This window comes from Pleurodeles waltl, chromosome 12 (assembly GCF_031143425.1).
Source record: "Pleurodeles waltl isolate 20211129_DDA chromosome 12, aPleWal1.hap1.20221129, whole genome shotgun sequence".
Taxonomy (NCBI): Eukaryota; Metazoa; Chordata; class Amphibia; order Caudata; family Salamandridae; genus Pleurodeles; species Pleurodeles waltl.
Window position 1 is genome coordinate 637,676,651 of NC_090451.1, and position 26,809 is coordinate 637,703,459.

The following is a 26,809-nucleotide window of genomic DNA, read 5'->3' on the forward strand; positions in this document are numbered from 1 at the left end:
AAGTACCTCCTCGTCGAAACTGGCATCAGAAAGTGCTACCCAACTACCTTGCTGGGTAGATCCTGGGATCAAGGATAGAGACAACAGTACCTGGGCAGCACTGTGATCATTTGCACTGAATACCAGTTTCAGAGGGTGCCAGTTGTATGGACTGCTGGTCCGAGCTGGTGAACACCTGATATATGTATATTCCTCTCTGCCGCACAGTGTTTTCCAAAGAGATTAAAACAAGGTACCCAACGAGAGGTGTTCTTCTTTTGCCAGTCTCCTCTTTATCTGGGGTCACCCAAGATGATGGGCACTTGCAAGTCAGCACAGATTGACTTGGGCGGACACTATAAGGCAGGAGTTCTGGGGAGAATGTAAAAGGACGTGGCTAAGATAGGGCTTGAGGTGGGCCAGGTTGACCGGAGGATGACCACTCGAGAGGTGGGGATGCAGGAGGTAAAACCAGAGCAAGAGAAGCGTAGACACTTTGATGAGTGTGATGCCACCCCACTGACTCAACGGCTTTGAATGCCAAGACCTTGGGAAGCGCTGCACCAACTTCTTTGGTCAGGGTTCTGGAAGTCCGCTACACCCCAGTTAATAAGGGATGCTCACACAGTGATCCGGAGATTCAGTCATAAAGAGATACTGGGGGTAGGGAAATGGCCACTGTCGACCCACATAGGTTTTTAGGGCCTGCCTAGAAAGGGCCTGCTGGCATCCAGCCGGCAAAAGGTGCACTTTTGGCCGAACTGACAGACCCTGGTTAATAGGACTGTTTAACTAGTGCTCGGGTTGGGAAGAAAAACTTAGTGCACAATGGGAGAACGATTCTTACACACACACACACGTATTTTGCTTTTTTTGTATACGGGGCCTTGATTTCTCACGTTTTCAGGTCATTTAATCTTTCTCCTTCTCACAAATGGCAGCCGGCTATTTTGTACACATTTCTCTTGTTTATACTGTGTCCAAATGTCACGTTTTTTTTTATTTCTTTCCTTCTTTCTTTATTACTGTGTTATTTCCTGAACCGATTTTTCATTTAATACCGGTGTAGAATTGTTCTCTCATATTCACTCCAGTTATCTTATTATTTTTTATCCATTTTTTAAAATCTCATCCTTTCTTACCAGCTTTACCCACCACTCTTTTATGTTTGTCTGTCTTACCTTACATCTTCTGTCCCATTAAGATTTCTTTAGTTCTCTCGTGTTCTTTTTTTCTGTCATGTTATTCTCTTGCTTTCTCTATTTTTCCTACTTGCATATTACTTTTGTCTGTTTTTATTGATTTATACTGATTTTTCATGTTTGTTTTCATTCCCTTTGTTATCCTTTATACTATCTCTTCATTCTTGCTTTCGTCTTGCTTCACTTGTATAGGTCTCTCTTTCTAACTCTTTGCTTCATTTTTAGATATTTTCACTGTTCCTATCCTTTCCTCTTTCTTCTTAACTTTCTTTCCACGTTTCTTGTTTTATTGTCCCTTTTCCTTTAGTCCTTTCTGCAATTACAAGTCCCTTTGCCTACCCCATTTCTTCACTCAACCTCTGAGTATGTTAAAGGCGGCATGGACTTCTCATGTCCAGGAAAGTAAGCTCTTCCGTGCTCGGGAGGCCTCTCCTGGCTGAGAGGTGACCGTGATCAGGGTACCTGGCCTGGAACTTGAAACCCCAACATCCAAGCCATCTGATATGCACATTCGAGGTGGCAACTGGGAAAAGTGACAGTGCTTCTATTATTATTTGACTTTTGGAGGCAAAGAATGGGAACCATGCAGCCATCAGCTATTGTGTAGACGGTGCCTCTCAGCAGCCGTATGGATGATGTTACTCTGAAAGGTTTCCTGGCAACAGGACAGGTGGCTGGGGGCCTTAAAGTGCATACTCCACGTTCCCAGCTCAGCCCCCACAGATATTGTTTAACACGGCAGCAGATTTGACATAACACAAAATGATAGGCCCTCCTTGCAGAAAGTGACGAGGGCCCCCTGAGTCTCCCATATCTCACAAATATTCAGCGACCTTGGCGATGCGGGCGGAAGGTGTCCACTCACTACTTTTTACAGGGTGAACGCTGTCCACCCTGCCAAGAAGAAGCTGAGCCCTACTGTAAAATGCTGAACGTGTCTAGTTGTAATTGTCAGACACAAGGTCACATTCAGCAGCGCGTGCAGGTTGTCTGCTTTAGGTCTGAGCAGTAGTGTGGAGGAGAAGGGGGGCTTTTATAACCCAACTGTGCCAATAACAAAGGTCAAATTTAAGGGTCCTTCAAACCTACTTTTGTTGGAAAATCATGCCTCCTACCTATCTGAAGCCTAACATCCAGATGTAAATGCAGTGGAGGGGAAACAAAGGCGCACAGCTTCTCAGCACTTCACAAGTACTTAGATCCCGGAGACCGCCAGCAAGCCCTCAGCCCCACACCACCAGCCAGACGTAGACCGACAAACTTATTGGTTGGAAGAAGTTTTTATTACAAAATATTTATGATATTTTTACAATAACTTCATCATAAATCACTTCAAATAAACTTTTTATATTTACAAAAACATAAATCACATCTATAAGATATATTCAGTAAACTTAAATCATTTACTTATGACAGGATCCCTTCCTGTCCTAAACCAACATTGGACCACACAAGTGAGCCATACCTCACCTGTATCCCTAGGAGGGGCAGTTGCCCTGACTACACCATTCCTTGTCCACATGCTCAGGGTTCCCCCCCCCCTCCAAACACCAATTTGCCTAGCGGTGTAACGGGGCGGCCAAGAGCGGGAGCCCCCTGCCCCCCCCAGCGATCTGGGCTCCCTACCCCTTAATCTGGTGTGTACATCCGCAGGTTGGCTCAGGACTTCAGGATCCTATCTCTGGTGTTAACCCGGGGCCCCAGCCTTGGGGACCCCTCTGTTGCTCCTGGTTACTTTAATACCTCACTTTCCGGCTAATACCTTCTACACAACCTAAATTAAGGAGAGAGTGGGTGGGACAACTGCGAGCCAACCGACACTACAGCCGCCACAATGCAAAAAGGCCAAGCCTTCCTGGGGGGGGTGCTTATGTAGCCCCCCACTGGCATGCGGCAGCTGGAACTGGTCAGAGCTGGCACAGCTGAAACATTCACCTTCCTAAACTTCCGCCCCCACACCTTGCGAGGCGTGGGGACGGAAGAAACAGGCCAGCCCATCGCACCACTAGTGCGAAGGGGTTTTTGGGCCTCGGCGGTCCCGTCTTCTAAGGGGCTGTGCTCCCCCATCTTGGGGGGCGCTCTTCCATAAGAGAGGCACACTTTGACCTTGTGCTGTCCCAGTATATGACCGATATGCATGCATTGCCATAAGAATGTCAAATGTGTTGGTCTGTCCCGATATTTACACAACATAACAATTTAAATACCGCTGTTTTTTAAAATTTCTGTTATGGTGCTACTCATCAAAATGCAGGATGTGTGAGCGCATAAATCAAACTCACTCATTACACTGATATTCAGTCACACACTTTTGTACATCATTATTCAGGATCTGTTACATAAGACAGTGAGAGTTACGAGGTGTAGGAGTCACATATCGTCCTTCATAGCTCACTGCGCTACATTCGAAGGAATACAATTTATGAACTGCAAGTAACTAAAGTATATTTGTGTTAAAAGCAATAACCCACTTACTTGTCTACATGAAATAAAAATCTATCCTCTTCATGTTACATGGTGTGCTTTGCAGGAGACACAGTAACTATCAACGCTACTTTGAGTTGAAAGGAGCACTAAACAAAACACAGATCTTTCCAGCAAACGCGTTTAACCTCCAAAGTTATCTTACCATTATTATTCTCTCAGATTTACTGCAGCAGGTGCCTTAATCCCATTGGATATTTTAAAATTCAGACTTTGTAATCAATTAAGTAGAACACACTTACTGTCCCGTTTCTCCTGGTTGCCAATTTCTTTGTGGCAGAGAGACACAGATTTTGCGTTAGGGTTCCATTACTTTTCTGGAGCAACCCCGATGCAAAAATTATTTTGTGATTTATAGTGCCACACAAATCCTGGTTGAGTTGATTTGTTAAAAAAAAAACATGAACCCAAGGAAGCATATTTCTCTGTATTGAGTTACCGTGTGTCAGATAGGCGTTAAATGCGAGGAGTGTTTGCATATATACTCATAATGTGCTCAAAAGTACTCATGATAGACCTATTAAACATATGTGTGAGATCTTTAGATCTAATGTCACTTCTTATGATGTCACTTCCTGTAAAGTCACGGGTTGTGGTGCCACTTCCTGTGATGTCACTTCCTGTAACACAACATGTGATGTCACGCGCCATGATATCACCTGCATACTGCTTAACTTCGTAGTCCCCCACTTTGTTTTTTAGGATTGTGCTCTGCACGTTGGGCTAAAAGGGGCCCATGATGGGCTTCGGCCCCATGGGCTGCAGTTCCTGAGCAACAGATTGTGTGTCATTTACAGTATCCTGGCAAACTCTCAGTATGAAACTTTCAGGATTTGATTAGCTATCACTCTATGGGCCTACAAAATTCATATTTTTGTTGTGCTGCGTTCTTTATTATCACTTTCATATAAATTATTTAGGATTAGGAAAATCGGTGTTTAAAATTAGAAAAATATTGTTTCATAGCAAAGGTGGTCACAATGGATTTCAAGTACATGAAGTACATGAATCTTATACTTAGCGTAGTAGGGCCTGTACCATCAACAACGTAATGAAACCAGTGGGTAAGTTTGGCATCATTAACCCCATGATCACCGTGGATGGCAGGATCATTGAATCAATGCTAACCTCAGGAGGGAAGATGTATGGTATTAACCCTTTTTTTTGCCCCCGCAGACAGGTCCACAGTAGCAATCCCTAGCTGACCTCAGCAGTAAGGTCCATCTAATGACCCCTTTATCTCAGCACAAAGGGTCATACCATTTAGACTTACTGCATACAGCACGAATATACCAGTAACCCTATATGGACGTCAGCCAGAAGTACCATCCTGATCACCCTTTACTAACTGTGCAATCAGGTCAAGCTAGTTAACTGTGTACCGATGTGGACAATCATATTATGAACACTGTACCAGAAAGAAGGGCCTGTACTGTTAACCCTTTCATGGTGTCAGCAGACAAGATCCATGGCAACCATCACATGCTACCCATAGTAGGCAGGTTCCATACTGTGCAGCTATCTGCAGGAAGAACTCATCTGTGGCCATATCACAACCTCAGCTGACAGCATTTCTATAACCACTTATTTAATCATGGAGCTCTGCTGCAAGTCATAATTATCTCTTTTTGGGCTATTAACATTTCCCTTCATAAATATGCCAAAAAGAAACACATCATGAATAATGTTCAGTATAATCAGGGTCACTGGAATTATGCAGCAGGGGAGCACCAAATTATGTGCAGAGTTGACTAAACTATGCAGCAAGAATAGGCAAATTATGTGGCATAATGCAGCACAATTTTTATATGTAAATAGAAATAGTACACTGTTCCAATACATATACATGCAGGGAGAGGGAGTGTCAGTATTATCAGGAGAGCCCTCAAGCATCCACTAGGATGCAAAGCATCATCATTGGGCAATCTCCTCGTCAGACCGGCACTGCAATGTCTGGTGGACCACCCCACACAAGGTGGTGGCACTCAACCGAAAATAATATAGCAGAAATAATGAGGTCTGCAGAAAGTACTGACAATAAGAAAAAAATAAGGGAGAGACAAACAAATTAAAATTGACTCTGAGCCTTAGGCATCATGATTTAATAACTCAGAAAAAGGATCAGGCCAAGATTAAAAAAGGAAACAAGGGGAGTTAATACAGGGAATAATGTCCAGCTGTACTCCATGGAAAGGAAAAAGGTGGTGTAACTAGCCCTAACACAGTGTGGTCAACATGTTTCGCGCCCCTGCGGTCAAAAAATGATCCCTTGGCGCTTCATCAGGACCGTAATGACTACTTCTCCTTTTTACACAAAAAAGCTAAGTGCTGGAAAGTCACTTACTGAACGAGGACTACTTGTCATCGTCAATTGGTCAGTAGGTCGCCCTGCATGAAAATAGAAAAAGACATACATTGGTGTCTACAAAGTGAAGAAAAAGTGAAAAACGTAGCCACCCGTAACAAAGTGTGACACAATGAACATGACACAGACGGCTTACCATCCCATAGTAGAGAAAAGGTATCCTAGGAACGCGCAAGCCTCAAACCAAAGAGACTATACTAGGTGTAAAAAAATATTATGTTATAGTGCATGGATAGAGTACACACTAGTAAATGGTTCAAAAAGAGTTTATGAGGACAACATGTACATAAAGTCACTAAGTAAGACTCCCAAACGAATCTCAACTATGCTGATGTGAATCTAGCTGTAAATATAAATATAAGCACCATGCCACAGAGAACGAGTAGGCTTTGTTGGAAAACGTCAGGTTAATAATGAAATATGCTGAAAAAATGAAAAAATATATATCATGGCCATTAAATCACCAGTAAATGCTAATAACACCGGTGATGGAACATAGAAATCTAAGTTCCTAGCCAAGAAAACGAGTCGCTACTAAGTGACTCAAGAAAGCCAAATAGGTAAATATCAAATGCGTTAAGAGATTGGGACTGAGCCGTCAAAGACTCGTGTATGAAGTAAAAAACTGACAGAGCATTTATATTAAAACGCTGGTCACCGGGACAGAGCAACAGGAGGAACTTACTTGTAGTCTTCCTCTGGTCCATCGATGAACCTACCCCGGGTCGCATGCCTGGAAACAATAGCACAGTGTCCCGGGGGTTATAAATAGCCAAAATTCGGAGCACGAATACTCCCGTTGATCCCGGAACTCAGCAGTGTCCGATTCCGGTCATGGATACTGAAGACGGACTAACTGTAAAAAAGGCAGCGGCCATGTTGGTAGTAGAATTTACCAAGGGAGCCATAGATGAATATGTGGAAGCCAACTATGAGCATGGAGGGCACAAGACTGAGGGGTATTGAATGCTATCCATTGATAGCAGCAAACAATGAGGAGCATATAGGCAATACAAAAAACTAATGTGTATAAAAATGACAAAAATTATGTACAAAACTCATGTAAAGGGTAAATGCAAATGATCTGCCCGGATTTGCTGGATATATGACAAATCCCTGTACAAGTCTAGAGGACAGGGAGAAGTGTAAGGGGCATGTTCTCGCAAACCTATATAGGTAATGTGGAAACACCAATACAATAGTCAGTATAGATAAAAATTACAACAGTCAAAAGGTTTCAAGTCAGTGAGAAGGCAAATATGTAACTAATTTAGGGTGATAGAGTACACCACGGGATCTCATCATTTAGGCCCTCACTAGATGTCTTAAGTCTGAAAATCCAACGTTGTTCAGTTCAAAGCAAACCATGGCCCTGACAACTTATGGTGGGTAGTTTTACAGGTACCCTGCAAAGGCTGGCGGAAAGGGGATGTCGGGGCCTCATGTGGGCCCCTGTACTGCCCTTGCACCTGGCATGGGCAGTGCAGGGGCCCCCAAGACAGCCCTGTTGCGCTTTTCACTGCCTGAATTACAGGCAGTGAAAAGCACAACCGGTGTTGCTGCACGCGATGCAGTGTAACATTGCCGCTGGCGAGCCGGCGTCAATGTTGTGGTGAGTATTCTGCTGGGCCAGCCAACGGAAACTCTGTTTCTGTCCGCTGGCCCAGCGGAAAACTCATATTAGGGTCAGCTGGTGAAAAACCGGAGTGGCGGTTTTCCATCCGAAAGAGTTTGGCGGCACCTGCCTCCGCCATCCGCCAAACTCAAAATGAGGCCCTAAGTGAATTGCGGAGAAAAACACAATTTCAGTGAAGCCATGGAGCCAGGATTAGAGCCCAGGTATCCTTTTCAAAAGTTCACAGCTCAGCCACTAGGCCACATCTTTTCCTAAGTTTTCAAGGATTTCTTCTTGAAAGCTGTGACTGTGCCACCCAGACTGTCATGTAATAATGTAGGTACAGCAGGGATAAAGCAAAACAACAAACTAGCTACTATTGTCAAAGGCCACACTAGGCTCAGATACCCCATATATGAAATTAAATACGTCATCTCCTTCAGGTGCCTTCACTGCTACCATTTCTAGCACCAAATGCTGCTCCCATACTGCACTTAGAAGAACACACGCTGAAAGAAACCCTTTCCTTCATCCTCCTGTGATCATGGTCCTTCAACCAGGCCTTCTCTAGAGCATCTTTCTGTCCTCATCATAGACTGTAGTGGTGGAGCTGCAGTCGTTCCTCTGAGCTATCCACCGGATGAAATAACTACACCCTAGAGATCGCATGGCAGAGGTAAATCTGCCATCGGAATCTTTGCTGCTAGAGAATCCAGCATCAGAAGATGTATTACTTCTCCTGCATATTGGCCTGTTTTACACTATACAAACACCACAACCCTTTCGCACGTCATCTTCAACAGGAGGATTTTGCATGAGCATTGAAATCTAAATGAGAGAGTTTGTCTTTCTGCTGCTGCCTATGCTTGCACACGGGGGAGTGCCTGACTACTGTACTCTGGGTTTCAAAGTTTGCTGAAGTTAACTTTTGTGGGTTAGAAGAGTGTTTTCTCAGGTGGGCAGGCAAGATTCTTGGTCAAAATTATTAGGGACCTTGAAATGGACAGCCTTACCCGACCACATCCAACTTTTGCAGTCAACTGGAGCAGCCAATTGGGCAAGCAAAGATGGGGACTGTTTGTGCCTCACGTTGTTGGTCATGGGCAAGAAGAGCAATGTTGCTAGGTTTCTGCATCCTGCAGAGATTTGTCACTCAAACAGCAAAATCACTCTATTCACAGGACTCACTTGCCCTTGAGAAAGGGAACCTCCTGGCATACTGTATACCTCACTACCAATGACGGTCAATCAGAGATCTGTGCTGCACACACTGTACGCAGAGCCCTTGGGCAGCTCGTGGAGTCTGCAGTGATGGATCATTCCCTTTTAGATAGGAGAAAAGTTAGCCTGCCTACGGATCTCTCCCCTGGGCCACATGACAGGGCTGGGGGTCCCTGGATGGAAATGGCGAGAATGGCCAATTCAGGATCTTCCATACCTCACAAATGAGGTGCAGAGCACAATGAGCCTGTCAAAGATAAACAGTTGCACAAAGAATGCCACCTCACCAAACGCCGAGATGGAGCTCTGCTGTCCTTTGCAGCCTGCGGCGCTACATTTACACTCACAGCCGAAGAGCATCGCAAATTGAGACCTGCCTAATTCATCATTCATATATTCATCAGGCAGGCCACTTTGCGACCTACCACCCACCTAAATGTACAGATTATGATGTGCTCCATAGGTCATCGTGTGAAACCAGCTCTCCAAAATATTCGGTCAGTCTCTGAAAAGGATGAATGTATAATGCACAGTCGATCCTCTTTGTGGGAGGGGAGGCTTGACCATGGTACGTGGGCAGCACCGGTCAATTAAGCAGAGAGGCCGACTGGGTCACAGGGCAAATGTTTAGGACTGATAGCAAGGTGCCTTTTAAAGCCGCACCTTTATTCGGAGACTTGTGCGCACGCCCTCTTTCCAGCGTGGCACCAGGCGTGACTCACACATGCTGTTCTGCATCTCACCACAAACCACTTCCCCTCTCAGAATACCCCACGCTGCAAGTACACGGCTGCCGAGCTGGCCCTTGAAAACACGCAGGGAAGGAGCCGGCTTTAATGCCTAGCGTGACATGTCACGTCTCCCCAGTCAGAGGCGCAGCTACCAGTAGTGCTGCAGGTGCAGTGACACCAGGACCTAGATGTGCGAGGAGCCCCCTGGGCCAGTATTATGGTTGTATTTCACCACTGCGGCCCATTTGCCATGCTTGCACTCCTGTCACACGACTGTCCTCAATTAGAGTATTCAGGCACCTCAATGTCACTGGGACACAACTTTTCCAGTCATGGACTGCCTGTTAGGGACAGGTGTTTTGGCTCGATTGGTTTCCTTAAATTGAAAAAAGACTACAATTACCAGAATGCAAAGACGTGTTACATTCAAGCCAAGCACTGCAAACTATTTGTCTAGGTTACAGTCTCATCTGTGGGGTGTGCAGATTTCACAATAGAATCAAATATGATTAAATATGCTTATGGGATTACTGGCTGGTGTAATAGTACCTGGGTGACAATGGACACGGGGTGTCCTGGGTAAACGGTAAAAATGAGGGCACTGGAGATATATAGATAAAGTCACCACCCCTACTCCTTAACTACAGAGCTCTCGAGTTCCCATCCATGCGTGAGAAGCCCACCCAGTCGGTTTGTTTCTTTAAATTCTGAATTGTGTAGTTATGCTGTTACTGCAGGACTATAAATCTCAGAGTGCAAAGCAAAAAGCTGGCCAGGATGAGCTACTTACAAATGGAGCTGGGAAGAGAGCTCTTCAGTGAATAAGTGTCCTGATGTACTGTTCCCATTTTCAAACCAAGGATGCACAACTTTCACATAGACTGGTTTGAAAACGGGATTGCAGTAATAGGACATATCACAAACTTTACACTCACAGGGGAAGGAGGTTGCAAAATGACTTGCCAAATGAATATTATTTAAGCAGGTAACAATTTGGAATGCTCTATGATTGGGTGTAAATGCAGGCTGCAAAGGACAGCGGACATCTCCCCCTGCATCTGCATTCCCAAACTGGTTTTTTTTTAAGTAGCCTTTGTCAATTGAAGGGACCGGTGCTATTTTACTGCTTTAAAAATAAATAATTTCCCCTTGAGGCAACTCTAAATATTGCCAAAGGGGAAGATGTGCAGCGAAGAGGTGTTGACAACTCATCAATGGTACAACAACACAGTTGTGGTCACACACCATTGATAAATTCCTCTCTGCGCACAAAGGATGTGGAATGCTGATTTCACGCCCCACCCCAACCCTGGAAAGCTCTAAAACAGTGGTTCCCAACCTTTTGACATCCGTGGACCCCCACTTTATCTTTACTGGACCCCGGGGACCCCCACTGAATCATTATTGGAACCCAGGGACCTCCTTCTGAGTCATTACTGAAAGCTAGGGACCTAATCTGTTAATAATATTTAATTTTCTAAGCAGTTGCAGACCCCCTGAGAGGCTTCGCGGACCCCCGGGGGGCCCTGGACCACAGGTTGGGAACCACTGCTCTAAAAGATCTGGTGAAAACGTCAAACTCCGGAGACATAATTAATGGTTCTGAAGTGCAAAGACTCAAGGTCACAGAGAAATACACCCCCCCCCCACTAATACCAAGGAATTTATAAAACAGATAAAGTTGATATGTGCTCCTAATTATCAAATGCTGCACTAAGCCCATTGACAAACCAAGCGCCCCTTCTCAGCACCACTAGATACTAGACTGCCAACTTCTTCCACCACAAGAGTTCAAAAAGAAATATATTTACGACACAACCCAGCTTTTTCCTGGAAATTCCAAAAGTAAGCATTACGAAGTGATCCCCTTTCAATAAACCTGACATCCAATACATACTGCATTTTATTACTTAGCACAAACACTTTTTTTAACTCAGTTAAACCAATTCCAGTAATTCTGATAACCACTGCACTGAAAATATGGTCTTAATAAACCTGAAAACAATAAACTCCTCCCTTGAAGAAGGATTTTTAATTCCGGCACTTAAATTTGGTGAAATCACCCCATTGCTTAAGAAACTGAACATATAGCTGGTCAGGATTTTAGAATTTAAGGCTGGTGTCCAAAGTCACTTTTATCGCCACAGTAACCATAATCATTGGGAAAGTGCTCTCAATGCAACTTCAACTGCACTTGCAAACAGTTACTTTTGAAGACCTTCCAGTCAGGATTCTGGCACAAATGCTGAATAGAACCTGTGACGCTCCAAATTTTGGGCGCATTCTTCACATACGGCACAATGGTTACATTTGCCATTTAGTTCTCCTGGATTTGTCAGCAGCATTTGACATCATTGGCCATAAAACACTACTGTGCATTCTATCCAATACAGTAGGAATTAAGGTACAGGTTCTAAACTGGCTTCCTTCCTTCCACTATTGAGATCAAAGTTCATCAAGTTAAGCTTTTTTCAGAGCTATGACCCTCTGCAAAATGAGGAGTCTCTTAATGTTCCTATAGATCCTCCACGTTTGGATAAACATATCAATACACAACCATCTGACATTGCAACTCTGAATTTCAAACTTGAAAACTTGATGGTTTTTTCTTCTCTGAAACTAAATATGGTTAAAAACAAATTTCTCCCCCTGTTCTCCACAGAAACATACTCCTCCGGTCTAAAATTGCTTTTTTAACTGTTTTGTCTTGGTTTCATAGCCAACCTAATCCCCTCTGTGAGATTTGTAGGGTTCAGTACTAACCAACATCTTTTGAGGCTACATCAGGTAACTAAACTCACAAAGATGTCATCATATCAAGTTTTTCACCTATTGTAAAGAAATGGCTCCCTGTTGCAGTTACCCCCCACTTTTTGCCTGATACTGATGCTGACTTGACTGAGAAGTGTGCTGGGACCCTGCTAACCAGGCCCCAGCACCAGTGTTCTTTCACCTAAAATGTACCATTGTTTCCACAATTGGCACAACCCTGGCACCTAGGTAAGTCCCTTGTAACTGGTACCCCTGGTACCAAGGGCCCTGATGCCAGGGAAGGTCTCTAACGGCTGCAGCATGTCTTATGCCACCCTAGGGACCCCTCACTCAGCACAGACACACTGCTTGCCAGCTTGGGTGTGCTGATGGGGAGAAAATGACTAAGTCGACATGGCACTCCCCTCAGGGTGCCATGCCAACCTCCCACTGCCTGTGGCATAGGTAAGTCACCCCTCTAGTAGGCCTAAGAGCCCTAAGCCAGGGTGCACTATACCACAGGTGAGGGCATATGTGCATGAGCACTATGCCCCTACAGTGTCTAAGCAAAACCTTAGACATTGTAAGTGCAGGGTAGCCATAAGAGTATATGGGCTGGGAGTCTGTCAAAAACGAACTCCACAGCTCCATAATGGCTACACTGAATACTGGGAAGTTTAGTATCAAACTTCTCAGAATAATAAACCCACACTGATGCCAGTGTTGGATTTATTTAAAAATGCACACAGAGGGCATCTTAGAGATACCCCCTGTATTTTACCCAATTGTTCAGTGCAGGACTGACTGGTCTGTGCCAGCCTGCTGCTGAGAGACGAGTGTCTGACCTCATGCGGTGAGAGCCTTTGTGCTCTCTGAGGACAGAAACAAAGCCTGCTCTGAGTGGAGGTGCTTCACACCTCCCCCCTGCAGGAACTGTAACACCTAGCAGTGAGCTTCAAAGGCTCAAGCTTCGTGTTACAATGCCCCAGGGCACTCCAGCTAGTGGAGATGCCCGCCTCCTGGACCCAGCCCCCACTTTTGGCGGCAAGTCCAGGAGAGATAATGAGAAAAACAAGGAGGAGTCACTGGCCAGTCAGGACAGCCCCTAAGGTGTCCTGAGCTGAGGTGTCTCTGACTTTTAGAAATCCTCCATTTTGAAGAAGGAGGATTCCCCCAATAGGGTTAGGATTGTGACCCCCTCCCCTTGGGAGGAGACACAAAGAGGGTGTACCCACCCTCAGGGCTAGTAGCCATTGGCTACTAACCCCCCAGACCTAAACACGCCCTTAAAATTAGTATTTAAGGGCTACCCTGAACCCTAGAAAATTAGATTCCTGCAACAACAAGAAGAAGGACTGCCTAGCTGAAACCCCTGCAGAGGAAGACCAGAAGACAACAACTGCCTTGGCTCCAGAAACTCACCGGCCTGTCTCCTGCCTTCCAAAGAACTCTGCTCCAGCGACGCCTTCCAAAGGGACCAGCGACCTCTGAATCCTCTGAGGACTGCCCTGCTTCGACGACGACCAGAAACTCCCGAGGACAGCGGACCTGCTCCAAAAAGACTGCAACTTTATCCAAAGGAGCAGCTTTAAAGAACCCTGCAATCTCCCCGCAAGAAGCGTGAGACTTGCAACACTGCACCCGGCGACCCCGACTCGGCTGGTGGAGAACCAACACCTCAGGGAGGACCCCCGGACTACTCTACGACTGTGAGTACCAAAACCTGTCCCCCCTGAGCCCCCACAGCGCCGCCTGCAGAGGGAATCCCGAGGCTTCCCCTGACCGCGACTCTCCGAAACCTAAGTCCCGACGCCTGGAAAAGACCCTGCACCCGCAGCCCCCAGGACCTGAAGGACCGGACTTTCACTGCAGAAGTGACCCCCAGGAGTCCCTCTCCCTTGCCCAAGTGGAGGTTTCCCCGAGGAAGCCCCCCCTTGCCTGCCTGCAGCGCTGAAGAGATCCCTAGATCTCTCATTGACTTCCATTGCGAACCCGACGCTTGTTCTAACACTGCACCCGGCCGCCCCCGCGCCGCTGAGGGTGAAATTTCTGTGTGGGCTTGTGTCCCCCCCGGTGCCCTACAAAACCCCCCTGGTCTGCCCTCCGAAGACGCGGGTACTTACCTGCTGGCAGACTGGAACCGGGGCACCCCCTTCTCTCCATTGAAGCCTATGCGTTTTGGGCACCACTTTGAACTCTGCACCTGACCGGCCCTGAGCTGCTGGTGTGGTAACTTTGGGGTTGCTCTGAACCCCCAACGGTGGGCTACCTTGGACCAAGAACTGAACCCTGTAAGTGTCTTACTTACCTGGTAAAACTAACAAAAACTTACCTCCCCCAGGAACTGTGAAAATTGCACTAAGTGTCCACTTTTAAAATAGCTATTTGTGAATAACTTGAAAAGTATACATGCAATTGAAATGATTCAAAGTTCCTAATATACTTACCTGCAATACCTTTCAAACAAGATATTACATGTTAAATTTGAACCTGTGGTTCTTAAAATAAACTAAGAAAATATATTTTTCTATACAAAACCTATTGGCTGGATTTGTCTCTGAGTGTGTGTACCTCATTTATTGTCTATGTGTATGTACAACAAATGCTTAACACTACTCCTTGGATAAGCCTACTGCTCGACCACACTACCACAAAATAGAGCATTAGTATTATCTCTTTTTACCACTATTTTACCTCTAAGGGGAACCCTTGGACTCTGTGCATGCTATTCCTTACTTTGAAATAGCACATACAGAGCCAACTTCCTACATTGGTGGATCAGCGGTGGGGTACAAGACTTTGCATTTGCTGGACTACTCAGCCAATACCTGATCACACGACAAATTCCAAAATTGTCATTAGAAATTGATTTTTGCAATTTGAAATTTTTCTAAATTCTTTAAAGTCCTGCTAGGGCCTTGTGTTAGTCCCTGTTAGCATTGCTTTTAGAGTTTAAAAGTTTGGTAAAAGTTTGAATTAGATTCTAGAACCAGTTTTAGTTTCTTAAAAAGTATTCCAACTTTTAGAAGCATAATGTCTAGTACAGATGTGAATGTGGCGGAACTCGACACCACACCTTACCTCCATCTTAAGATGAGGGAGCTAAGGTCACTCTGTAAAATAAAGAAAATAACAATGGGCCCCAGACCTTCCAAACTACAGCTCCAGGAGCTGTTGGCAGAGTTTGCAAAGGCCAACCCCTCTGAGGATGGCAACACAGAGGATGAAGATAGTGACTTGGAGGGTGATTCCCCCCCACCAGTCCTATCTAGGGAGAACAGGGCTTCTCAAGCCCTGACTCCAAAAATAATAGTCAGAGATGCTGGTTCCCTCACAGGAGAGACCAACACCTCTGAAATCACTGAGGATAACTCCAGTGAAGAGGACATCCAGTTAGCCAGGATGGCCAAAAGATTGGCTTTGGAAAGACAGATCCTAGCCATAGAAAGGGAAAGACAAGAGATGGGCCTAGGACCCATCAATGGTGGCAGCAACATAAATAGGGTCAGAGATTCTCCTGACATGTTGAAAATCCCTAAAGGGATTGTAACTAAATATGAAGATGGTGATGACATCACCAAATGGTTCACAGCTTTTGAGAGGGCTTGTGTAACCAGAAAAGTAAGCAAATCTCACTGGGGTGCTCTCCTTTGGGAAATGTTCACTGGAAAGTGTAGGGATAGACTCCTCACACTCTCTGGAAAAGATGCAGAATCCTATGACCTCATGAAGGGTACCTGATTGAGGGCTTTGGATTATCCACTGAGGAGTATAGAATTAGATTCAGGGGGGCTAAAAAATCCTCGAGCCAGACCTGGGTTGATTATGTTGACTACTCAGTAAAAACACTGGATGGTTGGGTAACTGGAAATGAAGTGTATGACTATGTTGGGCTTTATAATTTGTTTATGAAAGAACACATTTTAAGTAACTGCTTCAATGAAAAGTTGCATCAGTATCTGGTAGACCTAGGTCCAATTTCTCCCCAAGAATTGGGAAAGAAGGCAGACCACTGGGTCAAGACTAGGGTAACCAAAACTTCCACTGGGGGTGACCAAAAGAAAGGGGTTACAAAGCCTCCCCAGGAGAAAGTGGGTGACACTAGAAACAAAGAAAAAGAGTCCCCTGTAGGCCCCCAAAAACCAGACCAGGTGGGTGGGCCCAGAGACACAACCCAAAACAAAGGTGGGTACCAGGGTAAGAGCTGGGATGCCACTAAGGCATGGTGCCATAACTGTAAACAGACAGGGCACCACACCAAGGACACTTCTTGTCCCAAAAACAAACCCCCTAGCAAAATCCCAGGGGTGACCAGTGTAGCCATTGGGGATGACTCCTCAGATGAGGAGGTCTTCATAGCCTTCAACTGGAAAAAGGGCCCAACAGGTGAGTTGGAGATTCCAGAGGGAAGTAGACACTTCCACCACCTACTGGTGAATGGAATCCCAGCCACTGCCCTGAGAGACACTTGTGCCAGTCACACTATTGTGCATGACAGGCTGGTGTTCTCAAACCAGTACATCCCAGGTGAGATGGCCAGAGTAAGAGTTAGCCCAGACAGGGTCACTGATAGGCCTGTGGCTTTTGTGCCCATAGAAGTGGGTGGGACTTTTAGCTGGAGAAGGGTGGTAGTCAGTACAGACCTCCCCCTTGATTGTCTCCTTGGAAATGACTACCCAGAGGTTAGTCAGAGCCCAAGAGAGGAACTGGTCCAGTGCCAGTCCTCTCCCAAGGATTCTGGAGTGCCTGCCTCTGCAGTAAATGCAAGTAGGCCCCAGAAGAAAAAGAAAAGGAAACAGAGTAGGAAAGGTGGACAACCTTTAGCCAAGGTTCCAGCAAGCCAAGGAGATTCTGCTCCAGTAGGGGAGAACTCCAAAAGTGGCTCTGATAAAGTCCAACCTGACCCACAAGAAGTCCTGGCTAGTCAGGCAACTGTTAAGCCTGAGTGGGTGGCTCCTCAGCTAACAGAAGAAAGAGTGGAAGAAGGGTGTTTACTACAAGATGTGGTAACCCCCCACTCTAATACAGCAGACAGGCACCCTGAACCCAAAGAAGCCTGTAACTTAGCCCCTTCCCTTGTAGGTGAAGAGCTAAAGGTGTGGTTCTGGGCACTGACAGCTGTCAGTGGCCTCTGCTGGGTGTTAGCCTTTATGGCTGCACTATCCTTGGCATGGTGGTCTGACCCCATGCCAAATAGCAAGTTAGGCCCCCTGACCCTGTTGGTCATGGTGGGGTTACTCCAGCTCTGGGTAACCTCTTTGGGTAAGCTAGGGGTGACCCTGGCTAAGATAAGATTAGCAGAGGTGGATACCTCTAACCCCAAAATAGAGAGAATGGGTGAAGACATAAAAAGCACAGACAAGTGGCAGTTCAGACTAGGTCCTATCACTGTGGAAGTGGGTCAGTTCCCCAGAGGGAATGACCTGAACAGGAGGATGTAAGGCAGAGTAGGCCCTGCAACAAACCAGCCTATTTCCTCTACTCTTCCTCGCCTGACAGACTAGGAAGACTCTCCCAGCTTTGGCTGAGTCTCCTGGCCTGTGGGCTGGGGGGGGCTTGTGTAAAGAAATGGCTCCCTGTTGCAGTTACCCCCCACTTTTTGCCTGATACTGATGCTGACTTGACTGAGAAGTGTGCTGGGACCCTGCTAACCAGGCCCCAGCACCAGTGTTCTTTCACCTAAAATGTACCATTGTTTCCACAATTGGCACAACCCTGGCACCTAGGTAAGTCCCTTGTAACTGGTACCCCTGGTACCAAGGGCCCTGATGCCAGGGAAGGTCTCTAACGGCTGCAGCATGTCTTATGCCACCCTAGGGACCCCTCACTCAGCACAGACACACTGCTTGCCAGCTTGGGTGTGCTGATGGGGAGAAAATGACTAAGTCGACATGGCACTCCCCTCAGGGTGCCATGCCAACCTCCCACTGCCTGTGGCATAGGTAAGTCACCCCTCTAGTAGGCCTAACAGCCCTAAGGCAGGGTGCACTATACCACAGGTGAGGGCATATGTGCATGAGCACTATGCCCCTACAGTGTCTAAGCAAAACCTTAGACATTGTAAGTGCAGGGTAGCCATAAGAGTATATGGGCTGGGAGTCTGTCAAAAACGAACTCCACAGCTCCATAATGGCTACACTGAATACTGGGAAGTTTAGTATCAAACTTCTCAGAATAATAAACCCACACTGATGCCAGTGTTGGATTTATTAAAAAATGCACACAGAGGGCATCTTAGAGATACCCCCTGTATTTTACCCAATTGTTCAGTGCAGGACTGACTGGTCTGTGCCAGCCTGCTGCTGAGAGACGAGTGTCTGACCTCATGCAGTGAGAGCCTTTGTGCTCTCTGAGGACAGAAACAAAGCCTGCTCTGAGTGGAGGTGCTTCACACCTCCCCCCTGCAGGAACTGTAACACCTAGCAGTGAGCTTCAAAGGCTCAAGCTTCGTGTTACAATGCCCCAGGGCACTCCAGCTAGTGGAGATGCCCGCCTCCTGGACCCAGCCCCCACTTTTGGCGGCAAGTCCAGGAGAGATAATGAGAAAAACAAGGAGTCGTCACTGGCCAGTCAGGACAGCCCCTAAGGTGTCCTGAGCTGAGGTGTCTCTGACTTTTAGAAATCCTCCATCTTGAAGAAGGAGGATTCCCCCAATAGGGTTAGGATTGTGACCCCCTCCCCTTGGGAGGAGACACAAGGAGGGTGTACCCACCCTCAGGGCTAGTAGCCATTGGCTACTAACCCCCCAGACCTAAACACGCCCTTAAAATTAGTATTTAAGGGCTACCCTGAACCCTAGAAAATTAGATTCCTGCAACAACAAGAAGAAGGACTGCCTAGCTGAAACCCCTGCAGAGGAAGACCAGAAGACAACAACTGCCTTGGCTCCAGAAACTCACCGGCCTGTCTCCTGCCTTCCAAAGAACTCTGCTCCAGCGACGCCTTCCAAAGGGACCAGCGACCTCTGAATCCTCTGAGGACTGCCCTGCTTCGACGACGACCAGAAACTCCCGAGGACAGCGGACCTGCTCCAAAAAGACTGCAACTTTATCCAAAGGAGCAGCTTTAAAGAACCCTGCAATCTCCCCGCAAGAAGCGTGAGACTTGCAACACTGCACCCGGCGACCCCGACTCGGCTGGTGGAGAACCAACACCTCAGGGAGGACCCCCGGACTACTCTACGACTGTGAGTACCAAAACCTGTCCCCCCTGAGCCCCCACAGCGCCGCCTGCAGAGGGAATCCCGAGGCTTCCCCTGACCGCGACTCTCCGAAACCTAAGTCCCGACGCCTGGAAAAGACCCTGCACCCGCAGCCCCCAGGACCTGAAGGACCGGACTTTCACTGCAGAAGTGACCCCCAGGAGTCCCTCTCCCTTGCCCAAGTGGAGGTTTCCCCGAGGAAGCCCCCCCTTGCCTGCCTGCAGCGCTGAAGAGATCCCTAGATCTCTCATTGACTTCCATTGCGAACCCGACGCTTGTTCTAACACTGCACCCGGCCGCCCCCGCGCCGCTGAGGGTGAAATTTCTGTGTGGGCTTGTGTCCCCCCCGGTGCCCTACAAAACCCCCCTGGTCTGCCCTCCGAAGACGCGGGTACTTACCTGCTGGCAGACTGGAACCGGGGCACCCCCTTCTCTCCATTGAAGCCTATGCGTTTTGGGCACCACTTTGAACTCTGCACCTGACCGGCCCTGAGCTGCTGGTGTGGTAACTTTGGGGTTGCTCTGAACCCCCAACGGTGGGCTACCTTGGACCAAGAACTGAACCCTGTAAGTGTCTTACTTACCTGGTAAAACTAACAAAAACTTACCTCCCCCAGGAACTGTGAAAATTGCAGTGTCCACTTTTAAAATAGCTATTTGTGAATAACTTGAAAAGTATACATGTAATTGAAATGATTCAAAGTTCCTAATATACTTACCTGCAATACCTTTCAAACAAGATATTACATGTTAAATTTGAACCTGTGGTTCTTAAAATAAACTAAGAAAAGATATTTTTCTATACAAAACCTATTGGCTGGACTTGTCTCTGAGTGTGTGTACCTCATTTATTGTCTATGTGTATGTACAACAAATGCTTAACACTACTCCTTGGATAAGCCTACTGCTCGACCACACTACCACAAAATAGAGCATTAGTATTATCTCTTTTTACCACTATTTTACCTCTAAGGGGAACCCTTGGACTCTGTGCATGCTATTCCTTACTTTGAAATAGCACATACAGAGCCAACTTCCTACACCTATGAAATGTAAACCACATATATTCCATGTTGAAATCAGATCTGTGGTGAAGTCTTGGTCCTTTCACACCTGGATGGCAACACCCTTCTCCACTTTGGCCCCCATCAGGCCATTCCCTATGCAGGAGCCTGCCTGAACACTGGAGCGAAAAATCCAACCATGTATCTTCAAATCTGATCAGTCTGCAGCACCTGCACTTTTAAGTCGGAACTGCACTGCAACTTGACCTTCTCAGCTACTTGAGTAACTCTAATAGCAAACGTAGCACTTTATGAGGTGCAAGAAACAAGAGAGAGCCTTCAACCTTCTGCTACAGATTCTGAAAACCGAAAATGAAAAGACACTGAAACAGAAAATCTCCTGACAAGCTCCAATAATCAACGACCTAAGCACTTAAGCCCTAGCCCCTCTCTGTTAGTGTTTCACACTCACTTAAAATCTCACTTTTTCAGAACCCACCTAGCAATTTAAGATGCTGCTTTGTAATCATTAGGCCCTTTTTAGGGGCGAGCGCAAATCGCTCCATCCACTGATGTAATCTCTTTTTGGGCTTCTAACCACCCCCATGTCACATTAGTCCCTTACATTGGTTTGTGGGCTTGCCTTTTAAAATCCGCTTACCTTCATTAGAGTAAGGCATGCATACGTCATGCCTTTTCGGTGTTTATCCCTCCTTAAGCACACAGACCAACTACTGTAAACATACAATGCTCCACGTTTTCCGTATGGTTTCTGGAGTACCTTTTTTTTGTTTATTTCGCAGCGTGGTTGCGCTGTGCTTTACCCAGTGCAATTCCACTTGTTTTTTTCTTTTCCATTTAATGTGGCAGGAAAAGTCGGGTTAGGAGTTTACAACGCTAATAGCTCTAACTCAACGAAATGCGAGGCCCGTTGCATTGCAAATGCTTGTTCTTTCTGTCCTGAATACCTTTTCTGCAGTCATGGTACACATTCTTCGTGAACAGTGTTCTGTACTGGCTATCACCATTGAAACCTCTTTCTGTACTTGTAGAGTGTTCCTAGATGCAGCTAAAGCCACATTATATAAAAAGATCACTCAATTAGTAAAAAATAAACGCCTCTCCCAAAGCCTCTGCCTCAAAAGATCCTCCATCCGTAAAGCTGCAAGAATCTGGTGACTCACAAAAAACTGTCTTCCCTAAATCAACTAAGAAAGTAAAAGTAAAGGGTACAAATCAGCTATTATTCTGGCTCTTTCCTTAACTTCCTAATCAACTTGTCTAAAAACAGTTCAGTTGACCTTATTGTTCATGTGTGATGCTCAGCTTAATCCTTTGATAAAGTTACTCTCAAACTCTATCCTAAATGTGTGTTATTGAATACCCCTCTTGCTCTCTTAGCTATGTGCTGCCGACCCAATTCTGGATTCTTCATGTAGATCTTTGTTGAGATTTTATGCCCTAATCTAAAGGTATTTGCTGTGTTATTAATGTTACAATTCGAAGCGTTACCATCAATGCTTCCTTTTTGTTCTACAGCACTCTGAAACCCGTGGGGTGCCGTTTATGCTGCAGAAAAGGTAGAAGAATAAAAATACCTTGCGATAATTAGGAGTGCAATAATAATGATGGCACTGGAACACCAGTTATTAATTAGACTACACTTACAGGATATTGTCCAGAAACCACTGATTGCTCCGTGCTCCAGGGCCTCCAAAAAAGGTCTCGCATGTGAAACAGGAAGCAGGGATGAATCTGAAGATCACAGAGAGTGTCATGGAGGGAGGTCTGTTAAATGTGCTCAAATTAAAAATATGCATGAAAGTTGGGAAGAGCATGATCACTAAAAGGCTCCTCAACAAACGTTATCCCCTCTACATCACCCTTACATTTTCCTCATATAACTAAATAGTTGCAACAATCAGCCCAAAATTGACAGAGATGACCTGGTAACTCCAATGATGGTATTTGAATGACGATACAAAAAGTCACAGGGTTGCCACCTGACCTGTATTCTGTCGGTATTGCTGGCTGGCATTTTAAGCTACGGCCACTACATTCTCTAGAAAAATGTGCTAATTCATTGGTTCCCCTTTTAACACATAAAACAGCAAACAGAAGCAGAAACGACTCCCCGGGTATTTTAAAATGTCTAATCTATTCCTAAATAATTATTAGCGCACGCAGAGGCAGGCGTGCCGTATTAAAAAGGAATAAAGAAGGTTTGACAAAAGTATTTTAATGTGCCAGCGCCTCACTTTTCCACACTCGCAAAACATGAATAGATGGTTGGTATTCTGGCTACTGGGAGAGGTGACAATTCTAAACACCCACATACAAATTTGTCAACATTAGGTAAGGGAAAAGTATTTTAGAAATAACATGAATGTAATGTCTTCAATAGGCTGCACACCAGTACATTTTTAAGTGGCAAAGCTAAAATTATGTTATTTATTTTTAAAATAATGAGTCTTGTGCCTTAATCGGAAGTGTTGTTGACTTGTATGGATGACACGGCAGGACTAACTCGTATTGTGTACAAAGGAGCATAATTTCTGGAAAGGATACAGATACATCAATCCGATAATTCTACCTCAAACAGGGAGTATCAGTTTACCATAAAGCAGAGGTCTCCAAACTTTTAAATGCTGCGCCCCCCCAGTTGAAAAATAAAAATCATTGGGCCCCCCTCAGAATTTATCACAATTATTTTATAAACATGGCAATGTTTAAATATGTCTAAACCTATTTAAACATTGCAGTTAAGTACTGTTACCTTTTTAAAACTGCAATAACATGCTTCTGCTTAAAACAAAGGCCTGTTATCTGTATAATATTTATTTTGGCCAGAGTCTGGGGCCCCCCTGAGATCACTTCAGGCCCCCCTAGGGGGGCCGCCCCCAGTTTGAAGACCTCTGCCATAAAGTGAGTTAGGAACCTCAGTCCTCTAATCAAACTGCACACGCTATTTGGCCAGTAGAGGGCGTGTGCTTTTGTAGTTCCGCTTGAAGATCCATTTTCAAAGCAGGCGTCTGGCAGTGGACACCATTTTGAAGCTGTTGATTGGTAGGAGGCGTGGACCGCGTCCAACTCGAGGCTTGAAACGCAGACTGGCACGGACATACACGTAAAAGAAAGACGTCTTAGCCTGGGTTAGCCCAGCGCAATAGACATAGAATAAAGACTACAGTGCATGTGGTTCCAGAGGAAGGCATTGTAGTCTTTCCTTCAGGCGTGTTAGGGCGTTGTTGGATCTGACCTCACTTCCGCTGTAACAGGGCGGTGCAGGCCGGAAGCAGGGAGCGGGAGAGCGAGAGGAAGCGGTGCTCTAGAGAGTGAGAGAGAGAGGGTGAGGCCGGGCGGAGAAAAAGCGGGACAGAGCGCGAGGACTTGACCATGGCGGGTGTAACCAGTATCGAGGCGGTAAAGCGCAAAATCCAGGTGCTGCAGCAGCAAGCCGATGAGGCAGAGGAGCGGGCCGAACGACTTCAGCGGGAGACCGAGGAGGAGCGACGGGCCCGCGAGCAGGTGAGAGCCCGGGGATTGAACATGGCACCGTGGGTGAAATGTGGGAAGTTGAGGAGGAGTTGTCAAGGAGCTCCTAGGTAAATTGGTGGGGATGAGCAGCGCGACCCGAGAGGGAACACTGAGTGTGAACTGATTTTAGGGCAGATGGAGCTTGGTGCTGCAGCACATCAGGAAAGTGAGACCGGGAAGAGGCTGCATGGCCTTAATAGGTTAAACAGGGAAATGGTTCAGAGATTTCAAAATCTCGATTGCTGCAGGGATGGATTGCTCCCGAAGGAGGCTTGTGATGCAGACAGACGAGAGACTTATGTGCAGAGGGCAGTGTCCCTCGAGAGGTAACACCGAGCATTAGTAAGGGTGGGCATGGCAAACCTGAAACTAGATGAATCTTTCCGACCAAACCAGACCCTTGGAGAAGAGATTATAAATTCTGAAGAATTACATACGATGACAAGCGGATCAGATTTTATCTGTGAAGTAGTGTTGATTTGTCGATGTAAAGACGAGGGTGGGGTCATGCCCTCAATTGGGCATTCGAAAGAGGAAGCATGTGAGGTTCTGACACCTAGGTGAGGATGATGAGACCCAGGAGCACTAGGGCGCGGCCGGCTGGCGGGGCATGAGTCTGCCCTTCCTGTCTATGCTTCCGCTACCTCCCGCGTTACTGCAGAGCCGTGAGCTCGAACGGAGCGCCGAGGGCGAAGCATTGTTACACCATGGGGCATCATAACTGCACAAGGAGCCGTTTGAAGGGTGGCGACGGGTTGCAGGACACCACCAGGATTGTGTTTCAGGGTCCAGTACATTAGGGTGGGTTTGACAGTAACGGTTACCACTCATTGCTGCAAGCACCAAGAGACCGGTGCCTCTCTCCTGGTTACGCAGGGTTATGCTCTTTAAGCGTTTGGGGGAGCAGGGAATAATTGGGATTGCGTGCTACAAACACCTCTTAATGAATGAAGTAACGGGCAGACTACGCAGCAGTGACATATGCTGCTGTGTTGTTGGATGCATGGCTTGGTGCCGTCTAGTACAGTAGCAAGCTGTCGGTGTATGCTACACCCGTGTTGGGGGGGGGGGGGGGAGGGGGAGGGAGAGATGTTAGTGGAGGAAGGCGATGGCTTCCTCGACAAATTATGGGGTAGCACCGTTGGGTGGGGTGATGCGTAGTAAACTTGTAGGTTGCGAGGACTATTACTTACACCTGGTGTACTTGGGTACCAGAATCAACAGGTGCTAGGGTTTGTGATTCATTGCCCCTTCCGACGAATCCAGTGGGACTTATTTGAACGCTCATTAGACTTTTTGGTGGGGACTGCACTTAAACGATAATGCTAGAATTACACTAACTGGAGGGTGGCGTTATATTCTAGAAATGGTTAACTGGATGCAAAGACAATTCTTTGACTGAGGGCCGAGGGGGCGTCATTGTACTAAGGGCGTCACATGTGAGCGTATATTGTGGCATAGTATTCAGGGTGGGCCATAACGGAAGCACCTTTTGATTTCGGATCCTGTGGTCAAGGATCAGCCAGATGACACTTAAGAAAAGGAACTGAAACTTTCCTCGTTTGTTTGACGTGCTTAGGTTTCAGTAATCTGGTAGGCCATTGCTGGTATTGAACTGATCCTTGAAGCATGTGCAGATGTTTACTTTTGAAATAATTTCAGTGTCTGAAATTATCCTTCAGTCACTTGTTTGTTTTTATTTGGTCATCATCTATAAAAATACGAGTAATAAATATATCGATGGTCGTTAGAGGATGCAGTAGTTGGAGGGAGTAGGGGCATATGCGTTTTGGAACGTTGAATCGAGCCCCACGGCCGCAGAAGCTGTAGTTCGAGGCTAAAGCATGATCTCTTGGTACCTAGAGCAGCCAATGCGATTTAGTTATTCCGGAACCCTCATCCATGAACTAGTAGATAACTGGCCTCAGGTTAACTTGATGTTTGACTACTGATCCCTGTGATTAGCGATGCCATTAAACATATTCTAAAGTTCAAGACTTAAAGCTAAGACGTGGCGTGGACTACAGTGTTTATTGCAACTCCATCCGTGCCCAATTTGCTCATAAAGATGCCATGACCGGATCATTACCTATAAGTAAAGCCCTTTCGATCAATACTGATAGTTAACAGAGGTCTGTGAAAGATTATTTTTTTTGTCTCGTTAGATGTTACATTTAAGGAGGGATGTCTTAAAAGTAACTTGCGAGTCATTTCGATTTAACCATATTTTGAGCAAACTCAGACCTTATGTTATAGTGACCGGTCTGGAGAACGTGGTCTTATTTAATCAGTTTAGCGCAGAGCAACTGAGTGGGCTGAAAATGAGGGGGGGGGGTGGGGGGCAAGAGGTCTAAAAAGACCGGAGGTGTAAGTTACTGGACGAGAGACGCCTTATGTAGAATGAAGAGTAAAGAGATTTGGTATTCGACAGCGCCCAAGAAAAACTGTCCCGCCCGCTTTTTTTTCTTTGTTTTAGGCGAGCATTTGGTGATAACTGGCTCCATGCCCCTCCGACAGAGAGAAGTGCGGCTGGGCTAGGGCTTCTGTCATGGCGTTCATTTGGTTGAAAGACATTTCCGCAGTACTTTTGTTAGAAGCTTCAGTCTGTGCTTGTGCTGTTGTCAGCGAGCTCTAGTAAGCTCCTATGTTCCTGGACGGTTAATGTATATACATTATGAGGCGTGCCATGCGACTCCCTTAACCCATCCTTTCTCGGCCT

General features: G+C 46.2%; 1 protein-coding gene across 8 annotated transcripts in view; it reads left to right on the forward strand.

Annotated features, from left to right (window-relative positions):
• The window catches only part of TPM3 (tropomyosin 3), a 109,079-nt gene that overhangs the window by 12,369 nt on the left and 69,901 nt on the right, over positions 1 to 26,809 (forward strand). The window contains exon 1 of one of the 8 annotated variants that reach the window (XM_069218148.1): positions 23,719 to 24,081. The exons of 4 other annotated variants lie outside the window; for them this stretch is intronic. In XM_069218148.1, coding sequence (XP_069074249.1) covers positions 23,950 to 24,081 — 132 coding nt within the window. In that variant the 5' untranslated portion in view covers positions 23,719 to 23,949. Of the gene's footprint in view, positions 1 to 23,718; positions 24,082 to 26,809 lie in introns of those variants that run through there. 3 more of the 8 variants (XM_069218150.1, XM_069218149.1, XM_069218147.1) reach the window with 3 other exon arrangements.